This window comes from Leopardus geoffroyi, chromosome E3 (genome assembly GCF_018350155.1).
Source record: "Leopardus geoffroyi isolate Oge1 chromosome E3, O.geoffroyi_Oge1_pat1.0, whole genome shotgun sequence".
Taxonomy (NCBI): domain Eukaryota; kingdom Metazoa; phylum Chordata; class Mammalia; order Carnivora; family Felidae; genus Leopardus; species Leopardus geoffroyi.
In genome coordinates this window covers 25923280-25940811 of record NC_059340.1, presented here as the reverse complement: position 1 = coordinate 25940811, position 17532 = coordinate 25923280, and the positions used below count along the sequence as shown (strand labels likewise).

The window sequence follows — 17532 nt, the reverse complement described above, 5'->3', positions numbered from 1 at the left end:
TTTGCCTGGAAAGTTCCAATTTATTCTGTTTCAGAATACTTTTAAAGATTGCATGCCCCCAACCCCCATTATTCTCAAAAGTGTTTCCATTTGGGAAATAAAAAATATGGTCACCTAATGCAGCAGGGTGGCTGAAGGACTTCACAAGTGCTACATAAACAGCAGGAGATGTTGTGTTATGTATGATCCTTCTGCACTTTCTCCTTCCTTTTATAGCAAAACAGGCTCATTTCTAACTTCCCAGACAAGAGGTCTCTAAAACCTTTAGGGCTAAATCCTGATGGCTTAATACATCCCCACCCCCCTCTCCCCCAAAATCCATCTATCCTTAAATCTTTCACAGGAGAGTCCAAAAGGAGGAAAAGTGTCTCCTTTCATAGGATGTTGGCCCTGGGAGCTCCTGCATTTCAGTTGAGAGTATCTGCAAAGGAAATGCCTTTCAGAATAAAGAATTAATGGTGGACTCATAGTGTCAGGACAAGTCAAAAGTTGAAAAGATTGGAGGTGGAGAGATAACGGTATTTCCCCATTTTGAACCATTAGATTGACCTTTATTCTGCCTCCCTGTTCAGATGACCAAAGTCAGCAAAATTATGAAATTTTGAGGTTCAGGGTAAAGTTTGTCCAACAACAAACTTACCTTGGCACTTCTATTCAGAAAGCTGCGGCCAAATTTCTTGAGATTTTCGTAGGTTATCTCCTCAGAAGGCATTTTGTACCTCGCGTCAGAGCTTAAGTTTAGGATTTGGACACATGGGATATTAACCTCTGTAATCCTGAAGTATTTGAATATATGTCCATTTCTGGGTTCATCTGCATCCACAATGATGAAAAGGATCTGCCAAATCAAATAAAACCTGTGTCCCTCTAGGATTGGAGGCCATGAGAAGGTTAAAGATTAAAACTGGCTAAGGAATCCCTTACTGAGGGAAAGAAACTCCAGAAGCCATGGGAGATCACTAACGGAATGCAAATAGCAGGGTCTATGGAGTGCCTCTAAAGATAGAACAGGGTCCCTTTCCATCAGGCAGGGCAGCTCTGTGCCCCAGGGCACAGGCCGATGTTGTCCGTCTGCCTGGTTTCACCATCCTTGTGCAGGATACCATCCACACAACCACAGGAAGTCAGGAGGTCCTGGACTTTCATCCAGGTCCTTGGGCAAAACCATAACTGACCCTCTCTGTGCTTCTATTTCCTTATCTTGTAGAGATTATAAGAGTACCCACCTTATAGGGTTGTTGAGAGAATTAAACAGGACAATGGCTTAGTTCAATAACTGGGAGGTAGAAAATGCTCATGTCAGCTTTTTTTGTTCTAAATTATTCTTCTGTCAAGGTAATTCATGACTTCATTTACTCATCATTAAACAAATATTAGTGGAGTGCCTACTAGGCAATTTGCTACCTACTGGGGACATAAGATCTGCCCTCATGGAGTTTATGTTCTAATAGAAAAAACAGACAACAAAGGAGTGAATAAATTAATAAATTCATATAGCAATGAGTGCCAGTTAGACAGTAAAAAGGGCACTGTGATAGAGCATGACCATATAGGTGAAGTCAGGTCAGAGCTCAGTGTTAGGTAGGAAGGTCAAGAGGAGTATCTGAGGAGGTGACATCTTAGCAGGGACACATGGGTGATGAGTTAACAAGTCAGGACAACACTGAACCAGGCAGTGGAAATTGTTAATGCAAAAGCCTGGGGTCAGGGAACATAAAGTGTTCTTGAATAGAAAGGAAAGGCCGGTGTGGCTTCAGCATCATGAGGGACAGAGTCACGGGGGACAAGGTTAGAGACATGTCAGAGATGAGATCAGAGCTCTAATAAGGAGGTTGAGTTTTATCTGAGTAAGATAGAGGGCCACTGAAGAATAATAAGCCAGAGAGTGCTACAATAATTTGTGAAAAATGACTCTGGTTGCAGAGAAGCAGTAAGATTGGAAGTGGGAAGGCCACTTAGAGGCCACAGCAAACACTGATACCCTCAGGTCATTCATCTATCAAAATATTAAGGGCCCTGTTATGTGCCTGACACTCTTCCGGGTGCTGGGGAGACTGTGAAAACAGAGCAATGTATTAGAACCATCCTTTGTATACTTTCAACAAATATTGGCTAGATGTGAACAGGATAAGATATGGGGGTATGACCTGTATGAATAGTATTCATCCATTGTCTTTGGCTCTAAAATGGATCACAGTCAATAAATGGCATTCAGGAACCTAGATAGTTGGGGTAAAGGGCATTTAGAACCTTATCTCAGGGGCACCTGGGTGACTCAGTCAACTGGTTAAGCATCTAACTCTTGATTTCAGCTCAGGTTATGAACTCACAGTGAGATGGAACCCCAGGTGGGTCTCTGAGCTGACAGCACAGAGCCTGCTTGGGATTTTCTTTCTCCCTCTCTCTCTCTGCCCCTCCCCTGCTCATGCACTCTACCTGTCTGTCTTTCTCAAAAATAAATAAACATTAAAAAAAAAAAAGAACCTTGTCTAACAATATATGCCAAAATAAACTCCACCCAGATTAAAGAACTAAATTTAAAAAAATAATCTGGAAGAAATATGGCTAAGTACTGACTATCATAACATAAGAGAAATAGAGGGAAGCAATCAGATTGTGATCAACTGAATTACATCAAAAATCTATATTTTAAAATTGAATAAAGCAGGAAAAATATTAACCAGAGATATTTCTGTAATTGGAACAAACTTCCTGGAGAATATGGTGGGATGTAGCACAAACATTAAATATGTTCATGCCCTAGTGGCTTTACTTGTATTTATTTTGGGGTTTAAGCTTTTTAATTGTTTCACTTGAATTTTAGAGTAATTTTCTTGAAAAGGAAAAAAAGCCTGCCATTACCATACTTCTTATAAAAAAATAAAGAGAAAAAAAGAGACTAATTGCCTCCATAGTCCAGGTGGTGGTAACTACATAAATACAGGTATAGGTCTTAAGAAAAACAGATTTGTTTCTAATGTGATGATAGCAATGATTATAGCAGTGTTCACTGTACATTGCTCATTGCTCTACATACGATGCTTCTAATTCTTACACACAGTTCTCCATTTTACATGAGGTGATTGAAACTGAGAGGCTTAGAAACTCAGTGACAAAAATCCCTTGTAAGAGGAAGAAAAGTTGTGTAAAGTTTAAACCTTTCTGCTTCACACCTTCAGGCTGTTCCTATTCCCTAACCTCAGGCAGGGGTGGTCTCTCCTCCTCCTCACCTGCAGGCCAAAAACCACCCACAGTGCAACCACTCACCCTTGCTGGAGCATAGTCCATCAAAAAGCAACCAAACCTCACATTCCCATGGTAGACTTCTCAAAAAGATGAGGGAAGAAGAAGCATAGGTATAGCAAGAAAGGAAGAGACACTGGACAGGAAGAAGGGAGGAGGCTGGTTTAAAATTAAGTAGTAAATAATATGTAGTATCAATATGCAAATAAGGAAGCTGGTATGGAAATGAATATGCAAGTTCTCCCTGGCTTAATTTATAATCAGCCTGGCAGGCAAATAGCATTAGGGTCTACAGGTTCTGGATCCCCAATCAACAAGGGCAATACCACTTTCCACAAACCTTGTTTGTAAATTCCTTCGATGCCAACTTGTAATGCTGCATTATCATACCAAATGACTCGGATCTTTTAGAGGCGAAGAGCAGCATGTGATTCAGGATGTGCAATTCATAAATCAGATCCTTACTCTGAAATTACCAGGGAAATAGGTCATCCAGGCACACAGCTGCCCCAGCTGCCCTTCTCCCAGGGACCTTTTGGCTCACTGACCTCGGTGTTGTATTCAATAACAAAATCTGTAAGGTGCTGCTTTATGACTTGATTGAGGACCTGTTTGTTGGTACTGTCATTAATAAGCTCCTCGCGGTTCACAATTTTTCCCTTGGACAAAAGGAGAAAAACATTAGAGGGCAGTAGCTTCCGTAACATAGACACTTAATAAATATAAATAGCAAAATTTTCCCCTTGGACAAAAGGAGAATACCATCATGACAAGTGTAATCCATAATCTTTACTTCATAAATAGGTATGGCCAGCCTGTGGGTGAAACATGGGTCTGTGGCAGCCGTGAAAATCTCCAATCTACAAAGCAGGGGGTGTAACCAGCTGCTGTGTTTGAAATCCATCCACGTAGTTGTACTGATGCTGAGCAGTATCTTACACACTGCTCCTAACCGATGCACTGTTTCAGGGATACTAAGGCAAACATTTCTGGGAGATGCAGGACTTCTCTGGTAGGCAACTTTGGCCAACTTTCTTAGAACTCCACTGCAATCAAGGACCTTCTTTCCTTCCAAAGGGTCAGACCTACATCCTGGCCTGATGAGTTCTCCCTGCCCCTCCCCCCACATCAGCTCCCTTTGTTCCCCTTCATAGGCATTTTCCCCAATCTTTTGCATATCTAATCCTGTTTGATGACTGCTTCTCAGAAGGACTGCAATTAGCATAGAGAAGGAAATGATTCCCTGTAGCCCTGGATCAAAGTCTGCAGGGGAAGGAGAACAAAGAGGTGGCTCTCTTCGTTGGTTTCTCTCTACTCCATCTCCTTCTCTTTGCGTCCACCAATCCTATGCTCTAGTCCAAATCCCTTCCCTGGACTCCTGCAAAAGCCTTCTAATGGTCTTCCAATTTCTCCCCTTGTTTCCCTCCAGCCCATTCCCTACCTTCAGCCAGAGTGATGCGGTTAAAAAGCACTTATGTCATTGTCTTGCTCAAATACTGCACAGCCCCTGTTGTCCTTTGGACAGAACCAAAACCCTTTTCTGGTCGTAGTAATAGTCTGATAATACTAATCAGACTTATCAAGAGCTCATATTGTACCGGTCACACAGTTCTAAATATGCCATATGCAAGAACTCTTTTAATCCTCATAACATCTCACTGAGCTGTGAATCATTATTTCTTCCATTGTACAGTTGAGGAAATCAAGGTACAGAAAAATGAAGTGACTTGCCCAGGGTTGCTAAGCAGGTGAGAGGTAGAGCCAAGATTCCACCCCAGGCTGTCTGACTCTAGAACTCATGCTCTTAACTATAAAAATAGACCAACTTTGTCCTAACTGAATTTTTCAAATTTGCTCTTTGGCTTTTGATATTGTGATGAGGTTTGTTCTGTGGAACTGTCAATAATTTTTTTATGTGGTCCAAATTTATCAGCATTTCTTTTCATAGATTTTGGGGTTTCTGTCAATGCTTCATAAAAGGGCTTTCCCACTACAAGTTTAGAAGCAAAATCCTCCATGACATCTTCTAGTGTTTCCATGGTTTCATCGTTACATTTTTAAATCAATAAGAAATCAATCTGGAATTTAATTTGGTGGAAGGAGAGAGAATATATAGATTTAGCTTTATTTTTTTTTTCTAAATGGCTACCCAATTCTCTCAACACTAATCATTGAATAACATATTTTCCCTAATGATCTAAAATATCACCTTTATTATATACTAGATTTCCATATGTATTTGGATCTATTTTTAGACTCTATGTTGTCCCATTCAGATACATAAATCAGGTTATTTTATTCTCCGACTTAACACTTTTTAATGACTTCCAAGAGCCCAAGTAAAAATGTAGTGGCTCACAGTCTTAAGCAGATCTGGGTATCACTTCACCCACCTCCTATGTGGCCTTGGGCAAGTAAACTAACCACTCTGAGCCATATCTATAAATAACATGATTACTATAAGGATTTGGCTTTGTGTGGGGAGGGAGTAAGGCATGTTTCAGGAACCAGACTACAGTGTTTAGAGTAACACTGTTCAATAGAACTTTCTGTGATGATGGAAATGCTCTGTATATCTATGCTGTCCAATACAGTAGCCACTATCCACATGTAGCTAGTTTGATTGGGGAACTAGAATGTTAATTTAACTAATTTTAATGTAAACAGTCATATGTGACAAGTAGCTGCCATATTGGGCAGCTCAGATCTAGATCCCAGAGAGGAAGAAGGGGAAGATGTGTAATAGAGGCTAGGCTGTGAAAGGCCATGTAGGTCTTATTGGAGACTTGAGTCTTTATCCCAAGAATAATAGGAAGCCATTAAAAGGCTTTCCAGTGGGAAGGAGGCAGGTGGCCATCAGTTGGAGTTTTGGAAAGATTGTTCTTTACAGTACAAGAGAGATTGTGGTAGACCAGTTGGGTAGATGTTATATTAGGGTATAGGAGATCATGGTCACTTGACTTAGGATAGTAGTAATATAGCTAAATAGATAGATTCAAGGGATATTTTAGACTTAAAATAAATAGGATTGGAGTGATGGACTGGTTGTGAAGGGTGGAGGAGAGGGAGGTTTTAGAATAATGCCTGGGTATTCTGACTTTGCTCATATGGGAGAAATGGTGATACCATTCATTGAGAGGGGAGAAAACACTGTAAGAGGATTTGGAGGGGAGATTGTGTTAGGCTTGGTCATATTGAGACAGTTGGTGATGGATATGAAAGTCTGGAGATAGAGAAGTCTGGGTGGAGATGGAGATTTGTAAGTCATGATTGTATGAACAATATTTGCTGTTGGAGGTTGGGTGGGAGAGGATGGACCAGAAGAAAACACAAGGTAGGGGACTGAGCCTTAATGAATGGCATTTACTGATCAAGAAGAGGAGGAGGAGCTTAAAATAGAAAATGTCTAGAAAGGCCAGAGAAACTCCAGGAGACTGTGTGATCTCACAGCAGCTGCCTAGTCCAATGCCACTTAGTTCACAAGTGGCAGAACTAGAATTTGTGCCCAAAGCCATAGATACATGCGTTGTACACTATTTTGAACTGGAGACACTTCACTAGCAATAGAATCAAAATCTTACCTTTTTGAACACCAGAAGACTGTCAAGGGTGACGTGGAAACGCCCAATGGCATTGCTAATTGATATCACTCCAAACGTTAGCTCTGGGAAGTCTTTGATCACATCATAGAACAACTCTGCTACTTCTTCCTCTAAATCCTGTTTGGGGAAGGATGTTGGGTAAGGCTTTGGTAGAAAGCAAAATACCTGGCTTATTTAAGGTCAAGGTAGAAATGGTGACCAATTTGTCTCCTCACCTTTCCAAGTTCTGGGGTTTTCCTGGGTCCCCTAAATCCCTTTTCATGGATGTTTCATACTCAGAATACTTACATGGCTATGACTAAGCCCAAAATAGACAACTCCACAGAGATTAATGAAGAGAATTGATAAACTTGATTTTTTCCAATTATTTATAATAAGGTTGTTCTAAACACACAGGTTTAGACTTAAACATTTATTCCTTAATCGCTTTCAGAAGAGGCGACTGATCTGGCCACATGGATCACCAAATATGAGAAACTTGGGGCCGAAAAGTGAAATGAGACAGAAAGAGGCACATACTCTTCCTATGTAAAAATATAATGCCAAAGTTCTGACTTCTACTGGGGGAAGGAAAGAATCGTCAGAGTTACAGGACATGAATAGAGACATATGAGAAACTCATTCTGCACAAGGAAAAACAATTTGCAAATTATTTATTATTCAGTGATGTTCTAAATGGGCCTCCAAAAGATCAGTTATACTATCAAAACCAATTTAATAAATGTCAGTCTCCTCTCCTCTCTCTGCATTCCTGTCCACCTTTCTGGTTAGCATCTCCTACCACTTCACCTTCCATTCTTTCCTTCTTCATTTTAACCCTGGAAAAACAGCTTGTTGGAAAAGGAAGAATGGGCATGGAATTAACCCAAGTGGAAGACCTCTCCTCACCCCCCCTTCCCAGACACAGGATCCTTACCAGTTGAAAAGTCACCTCCCACCTCTTGACCCCAGTACCTGGAAGAAGCCAATGATGACCAAGGGCCTGGATTTCACAAAATCTAACACCTGCTGGGTGTTATTGAACAAAAATGCTTTTTGGCTAATTTGTCTTCTCAACCAAACGACCAAGGCAGTAGATTCAACCACTCCTGGAAACAGAGACAGTTAAGTGGATCTCATAGCAGTTTCCTCTTAAACTGGAGCAAGACTTGTTTTTTCCAAGTTTAATGAGCAGAAGCATCTCAGTCTTGGACTCCCACACATTAAAGGCCAAGGTCAGTCCTTCTACTCCTTCCCACCCCAGTACCAAGGCATGAACATTAACAGCAGCAGCTAAACTTCATTGAGCACTTACCAAGGACAAGGCACTCTGCTGAGCAATTTGCATATATTATATCCCCAAAACAACACTACCATATGGGATAGATACTCTTACCCTCCCCATTTTGCAAAAGAGAAAACTGAGGTTTGACTTTCCAATGGCCATTCTACTAGTGCACCTGGGAATCAAACCCAAGAGGAAGCATGCCTTCTCTTCTTTTCTTACCTACCTTCCAAAGTGACAGGAAGATAGATTTATTTAAAAAAAAATAAATGAATGAAATGTAAATAAAAATACCAGCTAGCTTTGTGACTTTGGGAAAATTCCATTATTGCCTATGCCTCCAACTTCTCATTGAGACCTTCTCATGAAGTTCATAGGTCATGACTTCCATTTCTCAGCTATCATATGGGAGGTGCTAAGCACAGCAAAATCTTAGCTTCTAAAATTGGGACACATACACCATGTCTGGGGAGACTTAATAGTGTGTCAAAATGTACATGAAGCTATAGACATATGTTTGCTAGAATCATCAATTCCACATGATGGTAGATAACATAAAATACTATTTTCTATCAAAGATTACTATAGAATAAAATGAAGCATTTAAATTGAGTTTATGAGATAAAGCAGTGTTTGTTTTAAGTAGATTTGGACTACATCTATAGACCCATATTCCTTCACTCAGCATTCATTCCTTCACTCATTCATTCATTTGACAGATATGTGCTGAGTACCTATTATGTTATTGAGTGCTGTGCTTGGTCCTGGGGATATAATGGTGAGCAGAAACAAACACAATCACACTGTTTTGCAGCTCTCGTTCTGTTGACTAGGACAATTGTCAAATAATTACACAAACAAGCATATAATCACACTCAAAGTAGGTATTCAAAAGCAAAGTTCTATGAGCCTGTAGCAAAGATACATGACCTAGACTGTGTATTCAAGTAGGGTTTCCTGGAGGAAATCACTTATGAGCTGAAAACTGAAGGATGCAAATGAGTCAATAAGAAGGCAGCAATAAGAAGGAAATTGGACAAGGAAGGAGAGGGAAAGGCTTCCAGGCAGAGCAAGCAGTCTGTGCAGGACAAATTGCTGCATGCAGCTTGATGAATGCATGTCAGGTGGTAAATCGACTGGAAAGGACTCTATTTTCAGCATCTTTGCTTACATATAAATATATATGTTTATATAAATATAAACAATATAAGTTTAAAAAACTTACAGTGGAGTATATTTGCATACAGAAAGGTGTACAAATTATAATGTATAGTCTTATGAATTTTTTGCAGAATGAACACACCTGTGTACTACCCAGATCAAGAGAGATCATTGCCAGGCTCTCACAAGTCCCCACTGGGCCCCCTCCTAGCCCCTGACACACCCCTACCTAAGGGTAACCACCATTCTAACTTCCAACAGCATGCATTAGTCTGCCTGCTCTTGAACTTCATATAAATGGAATCACAGTGTGTGTTTTGGGGTCTGGCTTTGTTACATTTGTGAGATTCATGGGCTGTTGCACAGGCTGTGTAGCATTGTGTTTTGTGAATATTCTATAATTTATCCATCCTCTGTTGGTAAGCATTTGGGTTGTTTCCAAATTTGGGGCTGTTAATTAATTTTCATGCATGTCTCTGGGGGCACGTTGTATGCACTTCTATTGGGTACATGCCCAGGAGTAGAATTTCTGGTCATAGGGGCTGCTGCATTCAGCTTTAGTAGATACCAATTAGGCCATTTTAAAAGCCACAATGAGTCAGGCCTATAGAAGTTCATAGAAGGACGATGTGCTGGCCTCAAGGGACAGATTGAGATGGGGGAGGCTTCATGCCAGCCTCAGACCACGGCACTCCACCCTGTGGCAGTCCCCCTCTCCTCCTGGATTCAGCCCCAAGGCTGAGTTTCTATTTTCACATTCATGTAGACTATTCTATGTTCTAAGCCATCTTTGAGAAAGAAGCAGGCACAAATTATGGAAATAGTTTCTCTTACAGGCATTTGTCTGAAAAAAAAAAATGTAAGTGCTCTGAAAGGAACTGGTTTCAAAGTCCTGAAAATACCAAAAAAGGTGAACAAAAAGCCCTCCGAGTCCATTTGAATTTCAGGTCATCAGAACCATAGTGCCGATCTCATGTGCCACTGTCTCCTGCTGTCCGTACGGCAGCCATGCCCTCTTCCCCCGACACACTGGGCCTTGGCACCCACCAGTCCCTCCACCTGTGCTGCCTTTTCCTCAGCAATCAGGGCATCTCCTCTGGCTTATTAGTCCTAGATTTGGACTTTTCTTACCACCATCCTCCTCCCCATCATATCATTTTCTATTTTATGATCTATTACATTTTCTTCATTGAGTCTACCTTTTTCTGAAACTACAATTTTTGTCTAGCTTGCTCGCTAGCTCCTGTAACCATCTGGCTCATACTAGGTGCTCAAGAAATAATTACAGAATGGATGAATGAGGTGAATGAATTATAAGGTAAGCTGGCTTAAAGGAATTTGATCTCAGATCATCTTCTCTGGGATGTCTGAGTTCTCTTTGCGCCTCTGGATCCCATGGGACTGAGGTAGCTCTTAACTTGATAAATAGTTTGTTCCTGAGTGTCTGCAGATCAGTCACTGCCCCACTGGCCATGAGTCTCCCCTGACTCTTGACTCTGAGCCAGAGGACATGGTAACAACTGAGGTGTGAATGTTATGTTAATGATTGACTGGGGCTGTCGTTCCACTGCATATTTCGAAGCACAAGCTATGAATGCATCATTAACTGAGGCCCTGAAGCCAATCCGAATTTCCCTCCCTCTAGTGAGGAGGCCATGGCCAAGTCTCCCACCATTAATCCTTGGGAGGCTAGAAGAGAACCAGAACTATAGCTTTGACCCAATAAGGACTAACCCCCACATGGGGAAGTTTTCATAAAAGTTGGGGCAGGAGACTAGCAGAGCTCTGTTGCCCGTCTTAGCTCAGGGAAGCCCTGTCAAGTTGGCAGAACTGACAGTATTCATCCTATTTAGGAAATGAGGAATTGGAAGGCTGGCTCAAATTCTCATAACTAATGTTTGTCCTAAGTCTAGGCCCTGGTTCCCTCCCAGTATCCCACTGCCTCTTTCCCTGGTTGGGGGTAATACTGAAGAAGAAGAGGGATGGGCAAACCTAGTAGAAATATGGGCTGGCTCCTTGTCCCAAGTCTGCCTGCAGTGGGGCAATTGCAATTCTATCCCATTAAAACTCAAAAACTATTCATGAAGAACCTAAGTGTCCCTGGGCACTGCACAAGGGTCAGGAAACTAATGGTTTGATAATAATAAGGACCACATCTGCCATTTACTTTAGAGTACAGCACATTGCACAGCAGGGGTTGGTCAACCGCAGCCCATGGGCCAAATCTGACCTGCCAGTTGCCTTTATAAATAAAGTTTTATTGGAACACAGCCACACCCATTTATTATTGTGGAACTGCTTTTCCACTGCATCAGCAGAGTTAAGTAGTTGTGAAAGAGATTGTCTGGCCCCTCACAGAAAACATTTGTTTTCTGCAGTGCTTATTAGCTGGGGATTGTTGAGAAAGTTGTTGTTCCACTTCTCTAAGCCTCGGATTCCCCAGCCCCTACACTGGGCTGTGACATATGAAAAGGGGGCCAGAACAGTGGTGGAACACAGTAAATGGTTCAGATATGTGTCAGGGCTTGTGCCTTATAAACTTGTTCCATCTAACCAGCAACCCCTGGATGTAGATACTTGCACCATCCCCATTTTACAGATGAGGAAATTAAAATTTGACGAGGAAGTGATTGTTCTTCAGGCATGTAGTAAGGATTTAAAGCCAGCTGGTGTGTGCCAGGAAGTGAGATCAGCTCCTGACCCTGTGTTCTCACCAGACAACTAAGTACAAATACAGTTCTGTGAAGTAAGGGCCTTGAAGGAGGAAGCACAGGTGCTGTGGGAGCCCAGAGGAGGGCAGGCACCCTGACCTGGGCAGTCAAAGGAGACTTCCTGGGGGAGGTGGTGATGCAGCTTCCTGTATGGCAGAGGAGGTCCCAGGCACTGGCTTCTAGCAAAAGGGGTTCCGACAGTCTGGAAGTTGCCACATTGTCACCTTTATTGCCTCAAAAAGAAGTCAGACCTCACCTGGCCTTTAGGAGGTGAGGGCACCCCAGAACCTAAGCCACTCCATAAGCAGATATAGACTTCAACAAAATAACCAGTGTCTCTCATTTCTTCACCACCTTCCCCAAAGCCAACACATCACAAAAGATTCCTGTCTTGGGATCATTGAGTCACCATTGTTGACAGTTGTCACTCAGTATATCCCTAGGAAGCAGCAGTCACCATGTTTCTTCTCTCATTGCTCCTGTCTACTCTCTCCATCTCTTCTCTGCCCTCCCCCTGCCTCTTCATTATCCCATAGGCCAGCTATGAGCCACTACACTGCTGGGTCTTGTTGGGTCTTATTTCTAATCTGCCCTGAGGTAGGTGCTTTTGCTGCACCTTCCCCTGAAAGTCTAGTCTGTGTCTCATTCCTCCTTGTGTCCACTCTGAGAACCGCAAGGTATCCTGCAGCTCCTGGAGGTGATGGCACTCTCTGGGCCCTTTTGGTTTTTGTCAACAAAACTGAAACAGGCTTATTGCAGACCTGCTAAATGTCAGACCCTGCAAAAGACTATCTCAGTTTCCTGACTCAGTCATTCATACATATAAGGGGAGCATTCTCCCAACATAGTACAGGCTGTCTTGGGCACATTGGCATTCATCAGTTTCATTCCATCCATCCATCCATCCATCCATCAATTTTGCACACATTTATGCATTTATATATTTAGCATTAAAAAAATTAGGACCTACCATGTACCACACTGAGACATATAAATCTTCAGGCATCCTTAACACCAATATAGGTCTTAACACATGGTAGTTTCTCAGTAATATCATTGTTTATGTGAATGAACAAGTTAATGAACAAAGTCGATGATGATAGAAACTAAAGTGGTTGGTAGTCACTCTGTCCCAAATCTGTCTTGTTTCATGATCTCCCAGTCTCCCTTTTGATCAACCAGTGCTTCCTTGTCCTGGGACCCTGTCAAAATAATTCTAAAGTAGAAGAATGGGATAGTAGGTAGGTAGTGGAGTTAGGAACTCACTCTCTGGTCTCTGGGAGTTTATGAGCTATGCATCTCACTATCCCACCTCATGGTACTTCTAGAAGCTACCAGCTGAGATACAACTGTGGTGGAGGCAGCTATGGATTCACCAAAACTTATTTTCCTTATGGACACAGATCAGGGCCATATTTCCCAGCCTTTCAGTTGACTGGGACCATGTAATAGAATTTTGGTCAATGGAAAGAGATATGATGTTTGCCACTTCCAAGCTTGGGTCACCAACACTACCATTGGTAACCCTCTGGCTCCTTGCCACAACTATTAGATAGAGAGAAAATGGTGGAGGCCTCAGGGGCCCTAAGGGAGGGCAGAGCCACAAGCTGGAAGGAACCTTGGTCCTTGAAAGACTTGGGGAGCAGAACTCCCCCACCTCCACCCTCTGACTGCCAACTGAGCTCTACATGAGCAAGGAGTAAACTTGTAATTCTTTCACACCACTGAAATGCTGGTGTTTGTGTTTCCACAGCTAACATTGCCTTGATTGACACACAACCACTATTACCTTTGCAACTGATGGGTTCTGACCTGTTGCCCTCAAAAAACAGCTTCAATTCTGGGGCCTCCTTAACGTTAAACTCCGTTTGAAGTTCCTTCTCGACTGTGATGTCCGCTTTGCCAAAGCCGAGCCCATTCTTGCCTTTGCCCATGATCTCCACCACTTTGCCCAGCTCCTCAGCCAGGCTCCTGGATTGCTTGGATGATGGGTTATCTGAAAAAGCCAGTATAAGTCAGAAGTTGCTAGAGCCTCTCTTACTCCCCATCTCTCAGGGAGGAGGCTCGGTTTCACTTACTTAGCTCCCGGGCCTTCCTCATGCTGTGCTGTAATAGGTAAATTTTCAGAAACGTGACAGGATGGGAGACATATTTTGTGAAATTGGTCATTTGGGAGGTGCATCAGGGTTCTGTGTGCTCAACAACACTGGAAGTAATACAACTTTGGGCAATTCATTCCAACTCTGTGAGTCTCACTTCCCTCATGGGTAAAATGAAAAAAATAATTGTGATTACCCCACAGAGTTGTCAGTCAAATAAGAGTTATTTAGCAATCAATTATATGTTGCCTATTAATTTCTAAGAGATTTCCATGGATTGAGCCATCTAATCCTATGGGGTAGGTATGGTTATTATATGAATTTTATAGATGAGGAAACTGATTGGCAGCAAAATGTCCTACTTGCCCAGGGCCACATGGCAGTGAGATATAGCCAGGATTTGGAACCACTAAATCAGCTCTGTAACCAATATTGGCATGTTAAACCCTTAGCACAATGCTTGGCACATGGTAAGGACCTAAAGCATTATTATTACTACCATTATTATTGAGCAGTTTCTATGGTCAGAAATTCTAGGGAAAAGAATGAGGGGACATGCGCACCATCTGGTAGAAAATCCTGGAGTTACAGGCCAAATTGAGCCCCTCCATTTGCCCTATAGCTGCATGTAATATTGCAGGGGACTCTCAAGCAAGCAAGGTCAGGTGTGAGAAAGATGGGGGTGGGGAGAGGTTATGATGCTCCCCTACTCTTTCTGATCCTGTCCTTTGGGGTTAGTGGTGTCAAAGAGACCTCACACTCTCAATTAAGATTCCTTGGCCCCTCATATTGCTGGGCAGTGGGGGTGGGGGTTTAGGAGTAGGGAGCCCTTTTCTGGAAAATGGCCGCAGGAAGCTGGAATGTGATCCTGGCAGAAGAAGGCCTTCCTGGCCTAAATGAGAGGAGACAAAAAGGCACTCACATTTGCCTTCCTTCTTCCTGATAACACTGAGATTGCAGGCCCCTCAGTGCCCTGATGTCTGCAGCAGATGGACTGAGCCAGGGCAGGGGGGTCATTGATTCCCTTTCAAGTCAGAACACATTCCCCTTTTCAGCCCCCACACCTCTCTCCTGTCCATCTGGAGCACTTGGAAAAAGTACAAGTGACCCCACTGCCTGGGCAAATTCCAAGTCCAACAGAGAGGTCTTTTATAAAGCAAAACCCAGAAAGCCTGCTTCAGGACAACTGGAACACGCCCCGCTATCAGTCAGCACACCTGCTCCTGCGATGGAACCCGAAAGTGAATGATGGTTTTCATTAAATTCCCAATCACTGAATAGGAAGTGGGACTTTTCGCCTCTCCACTGCCTGCTCTGTCACCGTCATTGCCTTTGATACCCACTGCCCCCAATCCATCACCACCAGCAGGTCCTGGCCTGTTGCCAGCTGCTCAGGCCCTCAGGCCTCTCCCCTGGCTTCCTTGTGGATTTGGCCCTGCCTGGCTCAGGGTTGCTGATTGACTTCCTGTCCAAATCTGAGTCTCTAAGGGAAGCATCTCAGGGCAAGGGAAACACATGGAATGATTGTCCAAATGATGGAGCTTTTAGAAGTTCCACCCACAGCCCAGTGCTCTTGAGTATCCGGAATGGAAGAAATGAGAGAGGTAGTCTGTAATAGCTGGAATGCTGGGATCTGAAAGCTAGCTGGACAGGATCTAACAATAATAGCCTTGGAGATTCATCCACCCATTCATCTGTCCATTCATCCAGTCATTCACAATTCATTTGTCAGCTTCCTCTTTTTCCATAACTTTATCTTCTAGTTCACCTATTCTCTCCTCTGCCTCTTCAATCCGAGCCGTGGTGATTTCCATTTTGTTTTGCATTTCATTTAAAGCGTTTTTCAGCTCCTCGTGACTGTTCCTTAGTCCCTTGATCTCTGTAGCAAGAGATTCTCTGCTGTCCTCTATACTGTTTTCAAGCCCAGCGATTAATTTTATAACTATTATTCTAAATTCACTTTCTGTTATATTATTTAAATCCTTTTTGATCAGCTCATTAGCTGTTGTTATTTCCTGGAGATTCTTCTGAGGGGAATTCTTCCGCTTGGTCATTTTGGATAGTCCCTGGCGTGGTGAGGACCTGCAGGGCACTTCCCCTGTGCTGTGGTGTATAACTGGAGTTGGTGGGCGGAGTCGCAGTCAGACCTGATGTCTGCCCCCGGCCCACCGCTGGGGCCACAGTCAGACTGGTGTGTGCCTTCTCTTCCCCTCTCCTAGGGGCGGGATTCACTGTGGGGTGGCGTGGCCCGTCTGGGCTACTTGCACACTGCCAGGGTTGTGGTGCTGGGGATCTGGCGTATTAGCTGGGGTGGGTAGGCAAGGTGCACGGGGGCAGGAGGGGCAGGCTTAGCTCGCTTCTCCTTAGGTGATCCACTTCAGGAGGGGCCCTGTGGCAGCGGGAGGGAGTCAGATCTGCTGCCGGCGGTTTGGCTCCTCCGCAGAAGCACAGAGTTGGGTGTTTGCGTGGAGCGAGCAAGTTCCCTGGCAGGAACTGGTTCTCTTTGGGATTTTGGCTGGGGGATGGGCGGGGGACATGGCGCTGGCGAGCGCCTTTGTTCCCCACCAAACTGAGCTCTGTCGTCCGGGGGCTCAGCAGCTCTCCCTCCCTTTGTCCTCCAGCCTTCCCGCTTTCAGAGCAGAGCTGTTAACTTATGACCTCCCAGATGCTAAGTCGCGCTTGCTGTCGGAACACAGTCCGTCAGGCCCCTCCGCTTTTGCCAGCCAGACTCGGGAGCTCTGCTTGGCCGGGAGCCGCCCCTCCGCCCCGGCTCCCTCCTGCCAGTCCGTGGAGCGCGCACCGCCTCGCCGCCCTTCCTACCCTCTTCCGTGGGCCTCTCGTCTGCGCTTGGCTCCGGCGACTCCGTTCTGCTAATCCTCTGGCAGTCTTATGGGTTATTTAGGCAGGTGTAGGTGGAATCTAAGTGATCAGCAGGACGCGCGGTGAGCCCAGCGTCCTCCTACGCCGCCATCTTCCCTCCTCTCCCATTCGCAATTCATTTGGCAAATCCTTTTTAGGATCTGCCATGTGTCAGACACTGTTCTAGGTACTGGGGATTTAATAACCAATAGATAAAAATCCCTGCTCTTGTTAGGGAAGACAGAAAATAAACAAGTAAAGAAATAAAATATATGCTATATTAGATGCTAAGTGCTAAGTGGAAAAAAAAGCGCAGCTGGACGTTGGGAGTGTCAGGGGGATTAAGTTTAAGTAGGGAGGCTAAGGGAGGCCTCACTGAGAAACAACATTTTAATAAAGACTGAAGGAGGTGAGGAAGCAGGCTATGTGGATATCTGGAGAGAGAGAGCTTCCAGGCAGGGGAACCATAAGTGCAAAGGCCCTGAGGTGGGAGTATGTGCAGCATGTTTGAGGAATGACAAGGAGTCTGGCCTGGAGCAGAATGACAGGTGTCAGGGTCAGATAACATAGGACCTTGTTGGCCCCTGAATAAC

The 17532-nt window shown here is 43.7% G+C and overlaps 2 protein-coding genes across 5 annotated transcripts in view; one reads left to right on the top strand and one right to left on the bottom strand.

Annotated features, from left to right (window-relative positions):
- The window catches only part of LOC123588721 (acyl-coenzyme A synthetase ACSM5, mitochondrial), a 111956-nt gene that overhangs the window by 48473 nt on the left and 45951 nt on the right, over nt 1-17532 (top strand). The gene's annotated exons all lie outside the window — the stretch shown is intronic.
- The window catches only part of PDILT (protein disulfide isomerase like, testis expressed), a 44356-nt gene that overhangs the window by 8212 nt on the left and 18612 nt on the right, over nt 1-17532 (bottom strand). The window contains exons 3-8 of the mRNA XM_045459854.1: nt 13771-13977; nt 7800-7933; nt 6825-6962; nt 3792-3902; nt 3584-3709; nt 641-838 (exon numbers count right to left, since the gene is read on the bottom strand). Of these exons, the coding sequence (XP_045315810.1) occupies nt 641-838; nt 3584-3709; nt 3792-3902; nt 6825-6962; nt 7800-7933; nt 13771-13977 (914 nt within the window). The remainder of the gene's footprint in view (nt 1-640; nt 839-3583; nt 3710-3791; nt 3903-6824; nt 6963-7799; nt 7934-13770; nt 13978-17532) is intronic.